The sequence below is a fragment of the Helicoverpa zea genome, chromosome 8, assembly GCF_022581195.2.
Source record: "Helicoverpa zea isolate HzStark_Cry1AcR chromosome 8, ilHelZeax1.1, whole genome shotgun sequence".
In the NCBI taxonomy this organism is placed as follows: Eukaryota; Metazoa; Arthropoda; class Insecta; order Lepidoptera; family Noctuidae; genus Helicoverpa; species Helicoverpa zea.
In genome coordinates, this window is record NC_061459.1 from 8,142,377 (window position 1) to 8,163,776 (window position 21,400).

At 37.0% G+C, this 21,400-nt stretch overlaps 1 protein-coding gene across 2 annotated transcripts; it reads left to right on the forward strand.

The window, feature by feature from the left end:
• Positions 1-300: 300 nt before the first annotated feature.
• LOC124632246 (DENN domain-containing protein 5B) lies at positions 301-20,603 on the forward strand. Of its 2 annotated transcripts, XM_047167006.1 has the most exons (23): positions 301-646; positions 732-841; positions 1,031-1,201; positions 1,279-1,514; positions 1,944-2,088; positions 2,331-2,475; positions 2,741-2,875; positions 3,083-3,273; positions 3,487-3,592; positions 4,330-4,479; positions 4,796-4,977; positions 5,066-5,277; positions 6,011-6,202; positions 9,113-9,269; positions 9,350-9,617; positions 10,075-10,270; positions 11,366-11,616; positions 11,721-11,863; positions 11,951-12,069; positions 16,569-16,744; positions 17,070-17,252; positions 17,472-17,682; positions 17,993-20,603. In XM_047167006.1, exons 1-23 carry the CDS (start codon positions 547-549, stop codon positions 18,168-18,170), a joined length of 3,957 nt encoding a protein of 1,318 aa, XP_047022962.1. In that variant the 5' UTR covers positions 301-546; the 3' UTR covers positions 18,171-20,603. The 2 variants fall into 2 exon arrangements, with proteins under 2 accessions (XP_047022962.1, XP_047022963.1); XM_047167007.1 differs by lacking the exon at positions 6,011-6,202 and having other exon boundaries at positions 302-646.
• The last annotated feature ends 797 nt before the right edge of the window (positions 20,604-21,400 follow it).

The following is a 21,400-nucleotide window of genomic DNA, read 5'->3' on the forward strand; positions in this document are numbered from 1 at the left end:
TTATATCAAGTCTTTTATCCTATAAGATTCCTTTTCCTACCTCTATCCCTGTCTTGCTAGCAACTAAAGATCCTAATATATATATGTATTTAGTAGCATTTATCTCTCTGAATAATATACGTATTTAATATCCTAGTATTCGAATAATCCTATCCAGTACCTATCCAAATTCCGTTACCTAAATTTTATTTCATTCCTACCAAGTTTCCCCGTTTTTGTCGGTGGCAATGCGCATATAGCGACTAGCCAAGTTAAAAAAAAAAAAAAAAAAAAAAAATGGCAATAACGATAATGTCACCTGGTAATTTGGCAGCTGTCTAAGTGATGTGATGATGGCGATGGCGTGAACGTGAAAAAGTTTTTCGTTTACAATTTATATTTATTTCATACTCTGAAATATATACGCCAAATGAAAACATGTGAAATGTTGATACAAATCGATTTCCTACAACTTTCAAGTGCTAGTGTACAATGCTGAGACGGAACCTTCATTCTGAGACTAGAAGAGAAAGTGTCTCAAATAGTAAATAACGGGTCGATATAAATATGTCTGTCTCTGATTTATCTGTTGGGTGTCGTTTTGCAGATTATTTTGCGATATGTGGCCTCGACTTTGACTCCGGATTGGAGCCTGATAGGCTGTGCGGTACGTAGTAGTCTTAAATCTCGCTGTTTCGTTCGCCTAGTGAAAAAGAAAAAAAACAGTCATCATTTCGCATCTTTCATTACAGGTGATAATTTACATGTATCTCCCCTGGATCGTTCTTACAAAGGAAAGATTCTAGCACACTACCCTGACAATATATCAAATAATCCCTTTGATGAACATGCAGTGTGTATGGTGAGTTCATGATGCCTAGATAGAAGTGTAAATAATTATGTCTTTGTCTGTACACAGCACAATAAATAACTTAAGATAATACAATGTTGTTAGATGAATATTTTTATTTTAAACTGTATTTAAAATGAATAGTTGTAATGAGTTGTTGTAATGTATTCTTCATTGATAACATATTTGTGTATTTGACAGCTTTGTTTACCAGCTGGCCTTCAGTTTCGAACACAAAAACATTCACTAGAACCAAAGTTTCATAGCTTTGTAGTAACAAGAGAAAATGCATCCCGATATTATGGATTCAGCCTCATATTTTATGAAGAAGTTAGGAACAGAAATATTTGCAGTGCCATGCACACATTACAGGTAAATAAGGTCATCTGTGCCTGATTGCTATGAGAAAAAATGTGTCAGAATACTAAAATAAAGTCTTGTCTTTTTAGGCAATGTATATTACAGAGTTATCCAGTGGCCAGACCCCTCCTGGCCACAGAAAAGCATCTGGTAAAGAAAGTTCCAGGTCACTTCCAAGATCATTTAAACTGACACCTCACAGTGGTGCTGCACTCACATATTATGATATAGCCAAAGACAAACTGTATGTTGCCAAAAGTATAGCACTTATATGTCAGTACCCATACGTGAGGGTAGCACAGTTGTTTTTAGAAAATTTATTCAGGTGAGTTTTAATTAAATACTATACAATATTTTTCATTAGAAACTCCCAAGTAAATGTGATAAACTATTAATACCACTTACTAAAATGCAAATATCTATACTAATATTATAAGGCTGAAGAGTTTGTTTGTTTGAACGCGCTAATCTCAGGAACTACTGGTCCGATTTGAAAATTTCTTTCAGTGTTAGATATCCCATTTATCGAGGAAGGCTATAGGCTACTTTTTATCCCGGTACGGGAAGTAGTTCCCACGGGATGCGGGTGAAACCGCTGGCAGAAGCTAGTTGATTGATATGTATATAACTTTGAGTAGAAATAATTGAGTTAATAAAGTTATGCAACTTGGATTGATGTTTATTTCAAAAGAGGTTTTATTCATCTGTTCCAATTTACAATAGCATAAGATTCACAGATAACAATTTTTTTTAGATCTCTCCCAAGGCAGCCCGGCCCTGGACTAAGTCCGGAGTCTTATGTGTATAATTTACTTTATGAAGTACCAGTACCACTTCCCGGTCAAGCTTTACGTCTTTATGTGCCTCCTTCTGAACCTCATTTAGATCCAATTCCTGTTGTAAGTATAATTTTTTTTTTTACTATTGTTAAACATTCTTATCTTTTGATGGCTGATGAAAACTTGTGTACATGAACTAGTTGAATCCTGTTTTGAATTGTTTTTGTAATGAAGTTCGGTGTAGCTTAATTTATTGTATAACATTGCTTGAATAATATTTTTTTTTGCATAAAGTTATTATGTCTATTGTCTGCTCAGATACACAAATGATAGTTGCCTTCTTATAAATGATATTATTTCAGGTGATAAGAATGCCAAATCTCCCTGATGAGTTACCTCTTTTGGACTATCCACTCCGAGCAATGTTCTCTACATTGGGCGTGGAATGTGTTGTGCAGCTTTTCACATGTGTTCTTTTGGAACATCAAGTTTTACTCAGGTCTAGTGGTGAGTATATTATATAAGGCTTCAAACACTAAATTCCAGTTGTAAAGGCTCTTGGCCATTTTCTCCTTTATAAATTGCATAATAAACAGGCCCTCTAATTATGTGTTGTTATTATTATATTTTAAATTTTTACATGTCCATGAAAATGATCATAATGTTCTTAAATATTGGTTACATATCATTTTTGTGGATGTGTTTCAAGATGCATAAAAAGCCCACAATTAATTGTTTTTCTGTCATAAGTAATGTGTATCTTTGTCCACAGACTACAATAAACTAATGTTAGTGGCAGAATGCATAGTGTCGCTGTTGCTACCGTTTACGTGGGCGCATGTCTATGTGCCAATACTCCCGGCCCCGCTCTACCACTTCCTCGACGCGCCAGTGCCATTCGTCATGGGTATAGTACAATGCACTTTATAATAGAGGTCAATGGGCCACAGACAATTTAATGCTGCTTATCTACTTCATTAAGTAACCCTAATGGCTTTGGATTGAAGGAGTAGTTGTTGCGAAAGATACATTATTAAAAGTACCAGTTAATTACTGTGCTATTTTTATTACTCCTTTTAAATATTTTGACATATTATTCTTTTCCTGTGTATAGGTCTTCATGCTGATAGTGGAGCTATGAATATGGGACCAAATGGTCCTCGGAGCATCGCGCTCGGTTCTGAAGCAGCTCTTTGTTTAGTCGACATTGATAAGCCTGACATACAACTGCCGGAAGAATTGCCCATTTTCCCGCATAGGACTCCCTTCATTGAAGAAATCAATCATGTTTTAGATAAACATCAGGTTAGTTCGCACTCGTAAATCTAGTCGCCCATTTCAGCTCGTTAAAATAAAATTAACTACTTCTACACTACTATGTAATTAGCATTAGTTGGCGTAATTATCATATTATCTGCTTGTCTAAAAATTGGATAAACCAATTAATATAATGTACGCGATAATTTGATAAGATCGTGATAATATTAATTGCTTACTGATGTTCGTTTTTATCAACAGATTCAAAGACCTGAGACCGAGCCAACCAAGCTTGGTGTGCCATTGAATGGAACATCTTATAAGCATATGAGCGATAGTATGAGCAGTAGTTGTACTTTACCCTCAGGTAATAAATGTCTATCTTGCTTATAAAGTTACCTATTATCTTCAGATCATTATGTGCTAGACTAGTAATTATAGCCAGACTGTCTTTGTAAAATACCATCAGCCACAAAATGATATCCGAATAGATATTTCTATTTAAAAATTATCTGCACTACCTAACAATTTAACTCTGTGAACATATTAGCGTAATCCGTCTAACATCGATACTATTAATAGAATGACCGATCTTAAGTTTTATTATTAATCCTAAAACGGCTTAAGTCTTGAAACTGCGCAAACTGGTCATGCTTGTAATAACAAGATTATGATCTAGCAACTAGCAACTACGTGAGGGATTAACACACGCAAGTAACGTAGAAAACGCGTGACTTTGCCATTACCTCATACCGATGTTATACGCGAAATATATTGCTATGAATTATCATAAGTACATAGCGAAATATTTGTACTTCTCATCGGTATTTCAGAACTGGTTTAAAAAGGTTTTTTAGCTCAAGATGTTTTTTGCCCAGCAGATATCAAATACTTGTATAATGCCTTTAAAATGCAATCTGCCAACATACCCATAATCTATGTAAAGAAAGTTACCGAAAATAGTGTTTCATTTCTGTTTCTCTTTTTTTGTCTCTTTTGCTACTTTCTCGTAGCATCTTGGGCATTTTCCCGGTCAATCTCACTTTATATCTAGTTCTAGTTGTTCTAAGGGAAATTATAACATGCTCTCTGATTTGTCTTCAGGTGGTCTTCGTCGAAAGCACTCTTTTCACGACGTGTTAGAATGGGAAGAAAGCCGGCCTTTGAACGCGTCACCCCCGGCGTCGCCTACTCGACGCGCCCCCCTACGAATGGACGCACTGCAGCGAATAGTCGACATTGTTAAACGGAGCGGTAAGATGCATGGTATATTGTTAAAAATAGATAAAATTGTCCAGCCTGTATAATGTGTACTATAGATAGTCTAGCCTGGGATAGAGGTCTCTTTTCTGGGATATTTATGTCTAGATTTTATAGAATACTTTAGTCAACTGTTGAAATTTTACGCTTTTATAAAGTGTAGGTAATAGTTTTTATATGGTTTCTAAGTACTGCACCATTTCTGACTAGTTATGTCATTGAATAATTATATAAGTATGTTAGCTTATTAGGTATTAATGTTAATACCAGTTGTATCCGCATTGAACTTATTAACATTTTCTACTTGCAGGTGTTAACATAGATGACGTAGATGCAGACACGGTAATGCCCACTACTAAAAAAAAGATTCTCAATGATGAAGAACAGTATAACGAAGACATAAGGTTCAATATCGCTATCAGAGAAACATTCCTCAATAGATTTGTGCACATATTTCTTATGTATGAGAACTTTGTCATTATGCCTGATCAGGTAAATAAAAATCATTTGACAATTAATTGTCCGCTTTTCATTGATAGTATATGGTAAAAATAAATATTAAATATTTACTATTTTTTAGGATCGTGAATCATGGCTAACATCCCGCGAGTCAATGGTGAACTTTGACAAAGCATCATTCCTATCGGATCAACCGCAACGCCACAGGCCTTTCCTCTCTCGATTCCTTGAGACTCAAATGTTCGCCACACTTATCGATAACAAGATCATGGGCAACTGGGGCGAATACGATGCCAATCTGCAAGTCTTCGAACATAGGATCAAGACTGTCAGGTAATATAAATGACGAGTATAGAGAACCACATTAACGACACTAGTAATGGAAATATTTATCGATAAATAAAAAAGGAGTGTCTTTAATGTGGTTCTGCCCTATGACATTAGCATGTCAACTGGGTTTAGCATGGACAATGGGAAAAATATTCAGATTTGAATGAAATTCGGTGCACCGATCGACACGCAACTGCATACTAACGTCAAGCTACATGGGATAATAACGAGCAATATACAATAGAAATGTTTGTCTAACCCAAATCACTTACGGCATTTATAATTTAAGGCCTTGCAGTTTTTTAGCATGTAGTGAAAATTCGGTAGAACTTTGGAAAGTAGTTCTAGTGCTAGGTTTTGTTAACACCTAAATTGCCGAACGCGGGTCTTGTAAGCGCGAACCGTGAGCCTAAATAACTGGCATCATCAGAGATGACGCCCAAATAAGCGTACTTACGCGCGACAGATTTTTTTAAAATGTGTGAACCGTGAGTGTTTTCGCGGAGTCCACCATTACACCGTTCGACAAAATAAAAGAAAAATGACATAAATTAGAAGAGATAAATGGAAGAGATGAATAAATCTCTCTCCCGTATAGTACTGCTGAGAGCGAATATCTATTACATAAGTTCATGAAGTTATTAGTTCTGCAGCTGGCGTAGTCAGAAGGTGATATAGTCCGCGGGAGTAGTTGTGGTCGGTGCGCCGGCGACAGCGTGACGCGTGTGTGTTGCAGGCGGCGCACGGGCGAGATGGGCGCGCGCGGCTACTGCGTGTGGGCGGGCGCGGGCGCGGGCGCGGCGCCGGCCGCCTCGCTGGAGGTGGGCGCGCCGGCCGAGCGCCTGCCGCACCGCGCCGCCTACTACCGCGCCTTCCCCGCGCGCCTCGACGCCGCCGCGCTCGCGCGCCCGCCCGCGCCCGACGCCAGGTGCGCCCCGACCGACCGCCCGACCCAGGCCTAGCCCCGATGCGATCCGGCACTAGCACTCAACACATATTCCAAATTCAAATTAGCCATATAAATCATCACGTTCTGAACGCCAAAACCATAGACAGACCATACGACCACCCACTTTTTCTTCAATGATTAAAAAGTCGACATTTCATACGTTCGTGCTAGGCCGTGTATACCTCGGATCGCAACGGGCTCGCTTCGTGTAGTTTCGTCCCGCGTCGCTGCCCATATTGTATTGTCCGGAGTTTAGTTGATGAAGCCTATACTAGCCGCTTTGTTCAACTAACCGTCTTCAAACTTGTTTGTATGGCTGCCGTGACTTGCATGTTGCCCCTACACTATAAGCACCGAGATAACAATTTTAATTAAATAATTGAATCATAAATATTAGTATTATTTTTAATAGCCCTATGACATAATGGTAGAATTAATTAAAATTGTTAACTTGGTGATTGATTTTTGGTCATGTGTTCTGTTTTTAAGAGCGACCTTAAGTCTATCGTGACAAACTTGCTTTATATGGCAGCATGCGACTGTATAAGCCTGATAATGTATGTTATTAGTCAATTAACACTACCATGTAGTGCGTGTAATGTATCTGTGGCTTCAGAAAATATTATCGCTTCCATAATGTACAAACAACTACCAAAACGAATACTACTTGGTATGTTAATGAATCTCAAGCGCTTATGTACCTATATCACGACAGCATAATTATCAGAAAAGTTTTATACAAACTGTGATACGCGTTATTGTTTTGGAAGAAAGCTTTTTAATTATTACTATTATTCTCAGTATTTAATACTAAAACATTTTCTAAAAGTTTTTTTTTTTAATAAAATACCAAACTTTTTACATTACAGTTTACCAACATGGTTTTGGTTAAAGTTTATTAGAATAAATTATGTTCAAAGCAAATTTCGCCAGTTAAACAGTTTAATATAATTATTGTTTCTTATTTGAAACAAATTACTAAATATACTTCATGTATATGGTATTAAGCAAATCTTTATACTTTTTGATGTTTATTTCTCGTACAGTTGTACTAACATATTTATTCCATAACGGAATCCTTTTAATATATTTGTTTAATGCAGTCCCAGTTAAAAGTAATTAAACTAAACTTAATGCTCATTTCAAAAGTTCTAGTTAGTTCAAAAGCAAGTCTAGGCAACTCAGTTTTTTATTATTACTTCGAATTCCTAAATAAAGGGTTATTACTTTAAACGAGTGAGTTTTTGGCGACGTTAATCTGAAAAAAAAAACTCAGAAATGAGTTTAAATAGATTGGAACTAAACAAAGTTGTCCAAATTATTAAATAAAAAATAATGCGATCAACTAATCCAAAACTGAAAAATATTCAGTTTTTGCATATATTAAACAGCTTATGCAACTTAACTGTTTAATCTATACTAATATTATAAAGAGGAAAACTTTTTTTGGTTGTAATGAATAGGCTCAAAAACAACTGGACCGTTTTTAAAAATTCTTTCACCATTCGAAAGCTACATTATCCACGAGTAACATAGGCTATATTTTATCCCGGTACGGGCAGTAGTTACCACGGGGCGCGGGTAAAACCGCGGGAAAACGGCTAGTAATATATTATTAACCTAAAGATTGATGGTGCTACAAAACGTAGGAAATAATCTATTTCCCTTTACTATTCGTAGGGAAGTTATACTCAATTAGATATTTGAAGTGATGTTTTTTGAGATTTTAGGTAATAATTTTATCATAGTTTTATGTATGTAAAGATTAACGCAGTCAAAAGCTCAGCTCACGATAAAAGCCTTTAAAGCTCAGTGTATTATGACGAATTTTAATGTAATTAGGTAATTTAATTTGTTATGACTTATAAGATCGTAATCCGAATTAATTTATCGTTACTAGTATGGTAACAATTCATTAAGTAATCATTGAAATGGTTAGGTTTTGAAAGGCTTTAATATTCTATTTAGATGATTTATAAACTCCGTTATCGGTAGTCTTTAACACTTTTATTGAGATAAGTTATAACTTTATTATCTGTAACTACATACATTTCCATATTGTGACAAACGCGCGCGGATGTCACGAGCCGCCTCTTTCCCAAGGGTAGCTTAATTAAGTCGTAGGTCATGTCGAAGCCTTTCAAAATCTGACCTAAGACATATTATTAATTCTGAATGTTGTGATAGTCAATGTTTTGTACTTCAAGTGCATGATTTGTTTATATTGCATGCAGTATCAAATACCTTCATGTAATAATTTATATGTGATTCTATATGTTTTATAGTGATACTCGAAAGATATATTTTTGTCCGATTCTATTTATTAATTAAATTATTTTTGTTTCGTTTTTCTGTCTTAACTTTTTATTTTACATAGTTATACTGTTATGAAAATATTTTGTAGTTAATTTACGTTGACAGATCTTCCCATAATAAGGTAACTCCATAATGCAATCTAATGTTTTTTTTAATGTAGGCTTTATGTATGTAAATAAGGATATATTAAAATAAAGTTATTTATATTTAATGCTACGTATTTTGAATGTTCGTTAACCTGTTCCTTTAGTTATTTGCTGAATGACTTGTACCCTTATCTTGTGGCAACAATGTGCGCTAGTTGTATTCTGTATTGCTGTAATATTAATGCATTATATACTGTATCTTTATATAACAAATTATAGGCCATATATATCCATGAAACAATATCATGCATATTGCATGCATATGTGGAATATTGTGTTGTCTGCATGTAACCCGCGCTACTACTAAAACTATACCGTGGAAAAATCACATCCCAACCTAATTGCTTTTTGCTATGCCAGCTTTAAATGTTATATGTAATTATTATTATTTTCTAAATATTTTACGTTACACTGTTTTACCTTTCAGGACTAACAGTCTTAAACGTATAAAGAACGCGAAATGGCAAGTGAAGGATGTTCCACCGGAGTTGTTATTGGGCGACATTAGTAGGAGACTGTCTACAGAGGTTACGCCCGCGGCTATTGCTCAGAACAATAGAGCGTTTGTTGAGAAACTTCTCAAGGTATGAACCATTTACTGTACTATACCTACAGTTTTTGTTGTCCCTTGTATATTTATTGAAACTTTAATATTATATCCTAGGAATGCAAAAGCAAAACGAAAAGGATGCTTCTAGAGAAGATGGGCACAGAAGAATCGGATCTAGGGTTAGGATGCGAGGTTTCCATAACAGGTGTAGAAGAGAGCACCATGATAGCTTCACTCTGCGATCTTCTAGAAAGGCTATGGTCTCACGGTTTGCAACATAAGATGGGGAAGTCGGCGCTTTGGATGCATCTAACAAACTACCAAGAGTTGGAGCAATGCAGCAATTCTACTAAACCCATTGATCCCAACTATCTTACTCCCGGTAAGCTGACTTTAATGTCGCTATATAATGACTGTTATTTGTTAAATGTGCAGACACATAAATAAATGTACATCAACTCCATACCAATATTCCGTTGGTCCATTCTTCCACGTATCTTATTCGACTTAGGTATATAATTAAAATAATGACGACCAAACATAACGTTACATAATTATATGCTTTTATAAATTAACTTAGGTTAGTTATTTGTAATGTAGTTAACAACAATTATTCGTTGTTACTGTCAAGCTGGATGTAACTACAAAATATCAATGTGTGAGATGTTATGAATTGTCTATGTTATCAATCATTATCATTGTATTGCTTTGGAACATGCAGCTTTGGCTTGGTGTGTATTGCGCAAAAGGCTCGACTGTAAGTATTGTCTACTTAATTGCAAATTAAAATCCTTCACGATAAAGAAATCAGTTAATTAATTCTCACTAATCAAATTCAGATTTATCATCGGTGGGTGCCGAGGTAGAGGCTCACCAGAGCACAAGTTCAGGAAGTCGTTCCCGGGATAGTTCCCGTGGCGGGTCACGGGATAGCTCGCGGGATCGTCTCAGCAACTCCGGGACCTTGGAGAGGAAATCTACTCAACCCGCCAACCCTTTACGCCCTCTTCCAGAAAGCCTTACATTTGACATGAGGTCAGTCAAAAATAATTATACTTAACCGATTTCCTAGAAAGGAGGAGATTCTGAATAGGCATGATGACAGTAATCAAAAATCATTATATAAAATAATACATTTATTAAATTAAACTTGAAGCTTGGAATATAAAACGCGCATTGTTTTCTTTATTAATAATGTGATTAATATGTATTTTTATAAAATAAAATTACGAAATAAGGCAATCCGCCATGATATCTTGAACACCAATCAGAGCTCGTGACGTCATTTCTCAAAACAACTCGCGCGAAAGCGCGCGAACGTCACATTTCGTTATTGTGAACTTCCACTGCGATCTTTGTTTTTATTTAATTAATTGTGTATAACACGAGTTATGGAGCCCGGATTTATCAAGGCAAACAGCGCTAATTTGCCTAGAATTGATATCATAATGCTGGGAGAGTTTTTGGCATCAAATAAAGATTTTTGTTCAGCTGAATTTAGAAATGTTAAAACTTCCATGTAAGTATACTAGTTTAATTAAAAAAAACTTCCATGTAAGTGTATTAGTTTAATTAAAAAAACTTCTATGTTAGAATCTAGAGAACTATGTAATAACTTACATCAAAGTGATCTTCACAAAAATAAAGTTGTACCCTGGGCAATATTGCTTTTGAATCTCACCTTGCAAGTTTAAGCCACTTGTTTCGTATTTTTTTATTGTGAGGAACGTACACAAATAACTTATCAGGAGTTGTTTTGGATGTGTTCTTACACTGGGGGACCCCACAACACCTATGCACTTTCGAATTCATATTTAATAACACAAAAAACTTAATTATTGCACGAGCGTTGTTTACTTGCGTCTTGTAATTTCAGTCGTGACGTCACAAGTGACGACATGACACTGACAAGCGTTTTCGCGCCGGATTCAAAGTGGACAGAGAAAAATGCAATTATTTGATAAAAAAAACTTCGCATTTTCTTAAAATTAATAATTTTTCATATAAAATAGACGTATACCTACATCATACAAAGGTATTTAAAAATTTGTCATCATGCCTATTAGTCTTTATGATTAAAAAAAATGTTTCATTCGCTCAGTTTCAAACAAAATATTTTTATTGTTACAGAAACGTGCAAGCAATGACAGATATTAAAACAGAAATAGGCTACGCTCGCGCTTGGGTCCGTTTATCATTAGAGAAAAAGTTACTATCGAAACATCTTCGAGAACTTCTGGCTGATACTACATTGTTAAGGTCTCAATATAAACGGACTGCTTTCCTTCGCTGCGAAGAGGAAAGGGAACAATTTCTTTATCACCTGCTCACTTTGAATGCGGTCGATTATTTCTGCTTTACCAACACTTATCCTACTACCAGTAAGTACATTAAACCCTATTTTTTATAGACCACTAATGCTTCAAATATGCATATTAACACTCGTTCTAATAGGTAGTGATTAACTAATAAATGTGTTTTTCAGAATTGCCATATCGAGTCCTCATAGTGCCATCACGCAAAGCCAGTCAGACCACCGCCAACTGTTGGATCTCAATATCTGGAGCGAATGGTGAATCTACACCGAAAATACCTATACCGCGTAACACTAACGAATTCGTTTTTCACGTAAGTTTACTGAAAAAGTTCATATAATGTAATTGTACCCTTAAAAGCAAGGTTTTGATAATTGTAATTCATATTTTTGTTATTTAGCATAAGAACTTGGGCATTCTGTCCACGCTACGCATCGGACACGACAACTCTGGACTATCGCCTCGATGGCTACTCGATCAAGTTTATGTGAGGAATGAAGTGACTGGACATACCTACACGTAAGTTCCAATTCATAATACAAAATTACCAGTGGCGGATTTACCAATAGGCCAAGTAGGCCAGTGCCTAGAGCGGCAGATTTAGAGGGGCGGCAAATTTTGCGAATTTTTTTACAGTTTTTTTTTATAATTATACGAGTACACAATCCATATATAAATAAACGATTAATAAACTCACTGTAATATATGCTTAGGTTTATGTGATCATGAATTTTAAAATATTCCAATAGCGTTTCAATAAAAATAAATTGAAAAATCCGCTCGCTTCGCTCGCGGTTTCTTCATCTTTTCTGGTTTATTCTGCGCTCTTTGAGTCCAATCTAACAAAAAGTTAAAGCACCGAAGTAGCAAAAACAACTGACGCTCTACGCTGACGATTTCTAAGCTGTTCAGGAGGTGGAGGACTTTTGTGTCCCAAATAATTTCGCTTTTGTGTCCTCAAAACTCAAAAAATTTGGCGCTCGCTACGCTCGCGACTTTTTCACTTTAGGCCGGTTTTATAAACTCGTTTTGGTACTTTACTGTTCTAAATCTTAAAAATTTTGCGCTCGCTGCGCTCGCGGCTTTTTTACTTGACACTGGTTTCTATAAAACTAGTTAGCGCTTTATAACTTTGCAGTGGTATGACTCCGGTTTCTTTATGTTAAACCTAGCAAAAAGCACCATGAATGATTTCTACACAATTTTTAAGTACTTCAATTACAATTTTAGTCCGTGATTATATTGTGTCGTTTTTTTGGGGGGGTGCCACCCGATGGGTGCGCCTCTGATATAGTACCTACCCGAACGAATGAACCGATTTTAATTTAGTATTTTTTTTGTATTACAGGTGTTTTACGGGCGAGTTTCATGAAAATCAATTGAGCCGTTTAAAAGTTACAGAGTAGGGCATGCAATATCGGTAAAATAAAAATTACCGGTAAAAATTCGGTAAATAAAATATTTTTACCGGTAAACCGGTAAAACGGTAATTTTTGTATTTTTTTAAAATGTGATATTATATCAATAAGATTGGGTAGTCTAAAAGCAAAAAATAATTTAAAATACAAGGTGGTAAACATTTTTTGTGACGTGGGCCGTAACAAAAAAACATGTCAGTACCATCCGTACGCAATGTCGCCGACAAAGTGCAAGAGAAACGGCTGCGATGGTTCGGCCATGTAAAAAGAAGATCACCTAAATACATCGCCAATGTTGTGTACTCAATCTCAATAGGTATACCCGGTCAAAGGCGCAGAGGCAGGCCGAAACGGTGCTGGTTGAGTGTCGTAATGAATGACATGAAAATCTTCGAACTCGAAGAGGAAGATGTCCTGGATAGATTGAAGTGAAAGAAGAAGATACGGAAAGCGGACCCCGTCACAAGACGGGATAAACGCTAAGAATTACCGTGAAAAAAAAAACATTTTTTTCATTGAAGTGAAAGCCCTTTTTTATGGTAAATCGTAGGCATTTTATGGACCAGGGTCGCGGTAACTGTTTCGAACAATCCCGCAGCCCCGGCAGGCCTTGACCCTGCGCGTGGAACAACTCGGGCCTCCGACACGGGTCTGTTGTCTATGCAGACGGAGGAACGATGAGCCACCCGAACTCACCGTCCACAGACCGACGCCTACGGTGGCCGGGAGTCGTCTCTCGACACTCGGCGCCCGTGGTGTCTTCCTGGTCCACTACAGCGGCTGGGATGAGAGGTGCGAACTCACAGGCGCTCCATCGTCTCCTTCTCGAGCATGAGTGCTTCGCAGAAGGAGGCGACGCCTTCCGATTCCCTCTCGCTCCGGACCATGGCTTGAACCAGGGTCGGACGCGAGAGGTCGCCGCTGCCTATTCGCTCGAAGACGACACGGCGGTACCCTTCTCAGGCAGTGCACACCTAGACTGTGTGCTCCACCGTGTCCTCAGAGCTGTCCGCATAGTAGTAAAGTAAAAGCCCTTGCTCAATAAGGTCATAGAATAGGTAAAATAAGCATAAGCTACATTTTTACCTAAAAGGAGCTGACAGCTATTAGGAAATTCGTGGCATGCAAAAGTCGTGGTGGCCTAGTGGGTAAAGGACCAACCTCTCAAGTACGAGGGCGCGGGTTCGATCCCAGGTCAGGCAAGTACCAATGCAACTTTTCTAAGTTTGTATGTACTTTCTAAGTATATCTTAGACATTATTGGCTATGTTTCGGATGGCACGTTAAACTGTAGGTCCCGGCTGTCATTGAACATCCTTGGCAGTCGTTACGGGTGGTCAGAAGCCAGTAAGTCTGACACCAGTCTAGCCAGGGGTATCGGGTTGCCCGGGTAACTGGGTTGAGGAGGTCAGATAGGCAGTCGCTTCTTGTAAAGCACTGGTACTCAGCTGAATCCGGTTAGACTGGAAGCCGACCCCAACATGATTGGGAAAAGGCTCGGAGGATGAGCTATTAGGAAATTCAGAATAACCGAATGAATCAAAGGAGATTGGGCAAGAATGTATGAAGTTTGGTCCAAATGTCCACCACGAACGAGACCTATATAATTAAATAGTCCACTTAATTTAGAGTAACTTTTACTAAGAAAGTAAAAAAAAAACAATGCCAAAAAAAAGTTATAGCCAAAAATGTATTCTTAATTTTCGGTAGTTTTTGTATGTTATCATTATTATTTTTTATTTTATTCCACTTCCATTTCCGCACTTTATCTAAAACTAAGATGAGTAAGACGCATTTGCATATAAACAGCCCATATTTTTTTGCCCGATGGATGTACGAATCACTAACCAATTGAGGCGCCAGAAGTGGTTGAATATACTCAGCGGTGCTTGGATCTAAGAAAGTTCGATGTAACTGGTGGTGTCTTTTCTTTAATAATGAACAATTCTATTTTATCAGAAGTTACAGAAAGTACGAAAATCGAACAACACGAAAAGTTATTGAAAAAATGAAATTGAAAAAATCTATAAAATGTTTTATTTGATTTTGCTATAACTTTTTTCTGGCATTACATTTTTTTTTACTTTCATAACAAAAAAATTTCTATATTTAACGGGCTATCTAGCCATATAGGTCTCGTTCGTGGTGGACATTTGGACCGGAATCGCCCATTGTCCTTTGTTTAGATAATATAAATTAAGATGAGAATGAAGATTTGTATCTAACCTAGAGATAGTTAAGGAGCCACATAAGTTTACTTTCCTAAAAAACAGCAACTTTAACACTCTTACAATATGTAATGTATGCAATATTACATTATGTTCAGGTAGGGCTACCATCCGTCCGGGTTTCCCCGGATTTGTCCTCGTTTGGAGGCCGTCCGGGGGCCGTCCGGGCGGGGTTTCAAGAAGTGTCCGGGGAAAACCCGGACACTTTTCATGTAAGGAAGCACCACATTGAATTTAAGTATATGTTAATAGTAAATGGATTACAAATTAGGTATTATTTTGTTTAAAAAAAAATCGTACTCGTTCGGTGAAAAAATGCGATTTACGCCAAATGTCCGGGTTTTTTTAATGTTTGTCCGGGTTTGGCGAAATTCGAGATGGCAGCCCTATGTTCAGGCTACATAATGAAGATTTGACGTTAAATGAACAAATTGCTATATATTATCACAAAAACGTAAAAACCGGTAAATTACCGGTTACATATTATTTTTACCGGTAAATTTAAAATCGCGAAAATGGGCGGTTTTACCGGTAAAACCGAAACCGGTAAACCGGTATTGCATGCCCTATTACAGAGGTTTTACGCTTTAAAGTCGCTGTCAGATAAACTTGTTAGGTCAACATTAAACTCTTCGGTACATAGCGGGTTGCAAAAATAATCTAGTAACTGACAGAAATATCATTAAGTTCACAATCATTATTTTATTTATTTTTATTTATTTATTTTTAGCCCATACTGTCCCACTGCTGGGCAAAGGCCTCCCCATCTTGCTTCCACACTTCTCGATCTTTCGACCGAGCCCACCAGTCTCGACAATAGGCGTCAAGGTCGTCACGCCATCTCTTCCGGGGCCTACCCCGCCTGCGGTGTCCATCCTGAGGTGTCCACTGAGCGACGATAGTGGCCCATCTTTCCGGATGCATTCGGCTGACGTGTCCGGCCCAGTTCCACTTTAATATTGCATTCATTAGGGGCATTCATCACAATCATTAGGGGCGGCAAAAATTGAATGGCCTACTAGCGGCAAATTTGTAAATCCGCCACTGAAAATTACCGCTAAATGTATGCTTACAGATCTGAACTTATTTCTGTTGCCGGTTTTTTCAATAGTTTTTGCAAACCAATGTAAATCGATGTTTGGTAACACAAGCTGATATATCGATAACTAGCGACCTGCCCCGGCTTCGCACGGGTGCAATGCTGATACTAAATACATAGAAACCTGCCTCTTCAATCACTCTATGTATTAAAATAAACCACATCAAAATCCGTTGCGTAGTTTTAAAGATTTAAGCATGCATAGGGATATAGGGACAGAGAAAACGACTTTGTTTTATACTATGTAGTGACATCTAAATTTGTTCTGTGTAGGTTCCCGTGCAACCGCTGGCTGGGGTCGGGCGTGGACGACGGGTCGACGGAGCGGCTGCTGGTGGCGGCGCGCATGCGCAGCGGCGCCACGCCGCGCTCGCCCGCGCCGCCGCCGCCCGCGCCGCCCACGCCCACCACCACCCATCTCTCCACCTCCACCATACAGCACATGATCGGTACTTTCTACCATACCATGCGAAGCGCATTTCTTTACGTCTGACTGCCTACAACGGCTACAACCTCTTTGTACGTTCTTTTGCATTCCAAATTTAAATATCGGGTGTCGGGAATTGGTCGACGTATTGCTGCGTAAGATAAGTCGCTTAGGGTGTATCTGACTCCCCCGTTTACCACCATCTCGGAGATATTGATATCTGCGACTGCAATGCTTTATACTAACTCAGCATGAAACGACAATATTATGTTGTTACTTTGCAGGAAACAAACGATTATAAAAATAGTTTTATGTTACCTGCTATTAACTTCAATAAACTTTCGTAGGTGACTGCGTAAACGCGATAGTCAAGTGGCACTATCAATCAAAGAGAGACAAAGATGCGAATTCACTCAGCGTGCTGCTTTGTGGTGAAAATGGATTAGTCAAGTGCTTGGAGCAAGCTTTCCTGTGTGGATTCAAATCTGTGCGGCTGTTTGGAAAAAATCTTTTCATTTGGGATTATTTCGGTAAGATTTATACATTTAATAATATAATGTAATATTCCTGTAATAAAATGGATCCTAGAATTTAGTACTTACCATAAGGAATACTTATACTGGTTTGGCGAGACTAGCTCATTTTGTTCACGCAGCCAGCATAACGCTAAAAATTTAAGTTCATCAGAATCGGCTCAATCTTTTCGGTGAAAGGTTACCGTCGAATTTAATAGCTTTATTTTTCTGTAGCTAAAGTTAAAGATGAGTTCAAAATGAGCTTATGCGACGAGCCGACGACACAGAATAACAAGAGCTGTGGCATGGCTTACAACTGCCGACAAGATCAGGAACACAGAGCTATATGGCGTTGTTACTGCCATCTTATGGACGAGATCAATTCCGTGGGCCGGACATTGGGGAAAGATGGCAAATTCCAACTCTTTATATGCCTCAGTTTGCGGTGAGTACCTCTCATTGAATGAATTCTCACATTCAAAATTCATAGTAGATTTCAAAGTAAATAGTTGTTTTGAGAATAACGGACTTTGTTGTCGCTATCTTGTATTTAAGATACCTTTGGTAAAAAGCATATGTATCTCTAAAATATATTTTTTTTAATGTCGCAAATACCCTAAGGTATTTTGCCAATCATTCGTTGTCTTTGGAACTCGGGCCCAAAAGACAATCCAGTTGTAGATCAAATTTATTTACTTTTACTAGTCGAATATCAGTTAATAGTATTTAAATTAATAACTTACTAATATTTTCAGTGAACACTGGCTTCATCGTATGCTTGTGCCGATGTCAATGACTCGCGTCACCGTCGAGATGTACGAGGAGCAGAGTTTCCTACGTAAGCGCGGCCTCCTTACATTCCTCAGGCAAATTCTCGAACCACTTGATGAGTTCGATATCGTTCTGGAAAATTCCCTCACGCAAGGCATTTAAATTGATTCGTGTTAAGCATATTGTTCAGTGGTAAAACCTGTTCTTAGTCTACCTACTATTTACCACTCCAAAATATATTTTTATATGTAAAAGCAAATACTCAGTTCATGTTTATTTGATATTAGCAATCAGGGTCTGATTATTTTGTAGTTTTATTGTTAAGTTTTAAATGTGATTATTATTTCTGTTAACTTGCCAGATGATCCAAAGATTTTATTTTTATAATAACGGTGCTTATGAATAAGTTCAATTATGTAGCTTTTTTTTAACATAGAGAATAATTTTACTAGATACTCCCGTTAGCTTTATAGATATAGTTATAATTAAATTCCGTCATTTTATTTGTTACATGTTTAAAAAAATAATTTCAATGATTATTTTTATATGATGGAGAAGAATTATGAAATTACTCAATTACTGATGTTTAAAAATATTCTCTTTGTCAAATATTTCAAGGAAACACAGCACAGAGTAAACTATCCACCGCATAATTTAAAACTTTATATGTGATCTATTTAGGTGTAAGATGAATGTTTTTGTAATGCGTGGATTACTTCTAAGTCGGATCTACTAAGCTAATGCATGGTAAAACAATAATAAATAGTAAGTTACTACGTTATATCAATTATAGTAGACAGCTAGTAGACTGCCACAAAGATCTCGAAATTTCTAAAAATTCGCTCTCCATGTCCATTGCGAATTAGTTTTAAAAATATCATCACGGCAGTTTTAGTGTTCACTGCAAGCATATATCTATTAATGATGCGGCTTGTTTCGAAGTATGTGTAATTTAAATAAGGGATGTTTAGTGGGGCTAAACAGTACACTTTAACACGTTACCTTTTAGATGTCGTTACTGATAGAGACATGGTATATACGACAGTATTAAAATGTTGGAACCAATAGCCGAGTAGTGCCCGTAACAAAGCATTCAATCAGATTTACCGAAAAGTTCTGCCCCTCTACAACTCCTGAGTTATCTTTATTAGACGATGTCATCGCCTCAGGCTTGTGTTTCATACCTACTGCGTCCTTGCACATACACATCAATGTATTTGTATGTAAGTTCACGTTCACATAATATGTGGAGATATATAATTAGTGTAAAACATTCGTCCGTAAGAAAAATCTCGTTTCTTCTAGTAATTTCTTGAAGCTAGTAAAATGGTTAACTTATGTAAACAAAAAATACTCAATACGTTAACTTTTGCTCTCTTTTGAATGGTTGTTTGTAGTCCCTGCCGTCCTGCATGTTCATAGTTCATTATCATAATATTTATTATGCTTAATAACTTTACAAACGCTCTGTAACATAACACTATGTCAAACAATTTAAATAAGTTTTAAATTTAAATATAACGATTAACGAAACTTAAAGTTTTGTACACAAGAAACGCATGCACGGAATTTTGTGCCAAAATAATCAATTTAACATTCAAACTGTATACAAAAATGAGGATTACCTTTTCAATTCCAAGCTTTATATCCAGAGGTCGGAAATGGGTTGAGTTATTTATGTACTTGTATAGAAATATCTTCCCGGAATATGAATTGTATCATCCATGTGCATTCTATCTACTATTCTATTCGACAGTCTATCTGTTGATTTGGGTTTATTAGAGATAAAATGTACAAAAAATTTGCCACTTACAAGTAAAGTGAAATTCCTATCTCTAGTCTGCAAAACTACAGATAAATAGAGTATTGGGAGTGACTGTAAATAAATAAATGCTTCAACAGTGACGACATTGCACATGTGCGTATTGGAAAGCAACTTCGAACAACCAATATCATTAAGTTTGAAATTGGGTCTGAAGCATACAGCATTTCGCTGTATGAAGGCAGTGTAGCTCTACATAAATAACTTAACCTAACTCAGACCCCCCTTTGTAACGAAATGAGTGAAGTGAATATTAACTTCATAACACAATTTCTGGACTTTTACAGTTAAAGTGATTTGTTCAAATATGAAATAAATGCTGTTCGTAAACAGACACCCACAGCAACAGATAATCAAGATCTTAAACTGAATGCAAATGAACATTACAAATATTTTTATATACTTACATGTTTTCTCAGTTATATGTAAAATATGTATAGAGATTAGAGGTATATTATAAACGTAATATTATGTACCACAATTTGTTCAATTCAAGCAAGCCAATATGTATCTGACATTAAGTAAAACCAGTCAATCCTTGCATTGAAATAGTACCTACGCTGTTGATTAGGTCTTGAAACAAACTGCAGTAAATAGTGTCATCAGTTTACTCTCTTATTGTTGTATGTATGTTTTATAATATTCAGATTGTGTCTGCAAGTCTTCCTAAACTGATTACATAATGAAAAAGTACCAAAGAAAATTGACAATTTAGTTTTAAATAGTCAGCTACTGAAATAGTTATGTCCAGTAAATAAAGTTGATGAACTTCATTTGTAGTTTTAATTCTCTTTACAATAAGGGGGTGATTTTCCTATGTCCAGATCAAAATTGCTACTATTTATTAGAGAAGATACTCGCCCCGCCTTCAGAGATCGGTTTCCTATGGTGACACATATAAATATAACACGGAATAGAACTTGTCGCGTTGTTCAAAGTGTTTTATTTTGAACCTACAGTTGTCAATACTGCTTGCCGTCGTGTCGACTGCTTCGTTGGCCTTGTCTTCAATAGCACAAATGTTGTGCACGAGGTCTCTGGTTCGATTCCCGCGACGGAACGAAATCGCTTTGTGGGTTTTAGAAACTTTCACAAAAGAAGCAGCCCGGTACCTATCTGGGAGTTGGCGGTATTACACCCTCGTGCCTAGGAGAGCCAGTAAAGCCGCCGTCAACGAATTCCACGTCAGAGGCCCTTAGACACCCGCTTGTCCTGAATTTTCACAACGTCTTATGACAACCATTTTTTCAACGTGGCTTTTCTTAAGGCCCGAGTCACACGGAATGGCACCGGAGAAAATCCATAGCGTCGCTTAAAGTTTTCAGTTCCAAAATCATAACTGGGGCCCGATTCTCCTAATTTTACTTAAGCTAGTACATATCTACGATTCACATTCGACTGAGATCCAATCCTGACTCAATTACGATTGAAGCGTACGTGGCATTCCGATATTTTTTATTTGAAATAAACGTTTTTATCCTTTTCTGTCATTCAATAATGAATCATTTTGTCTGCAAATGATTTACGATTGCAATATGATTGTAGAGCAAACTACCGTATAGACCAAAAT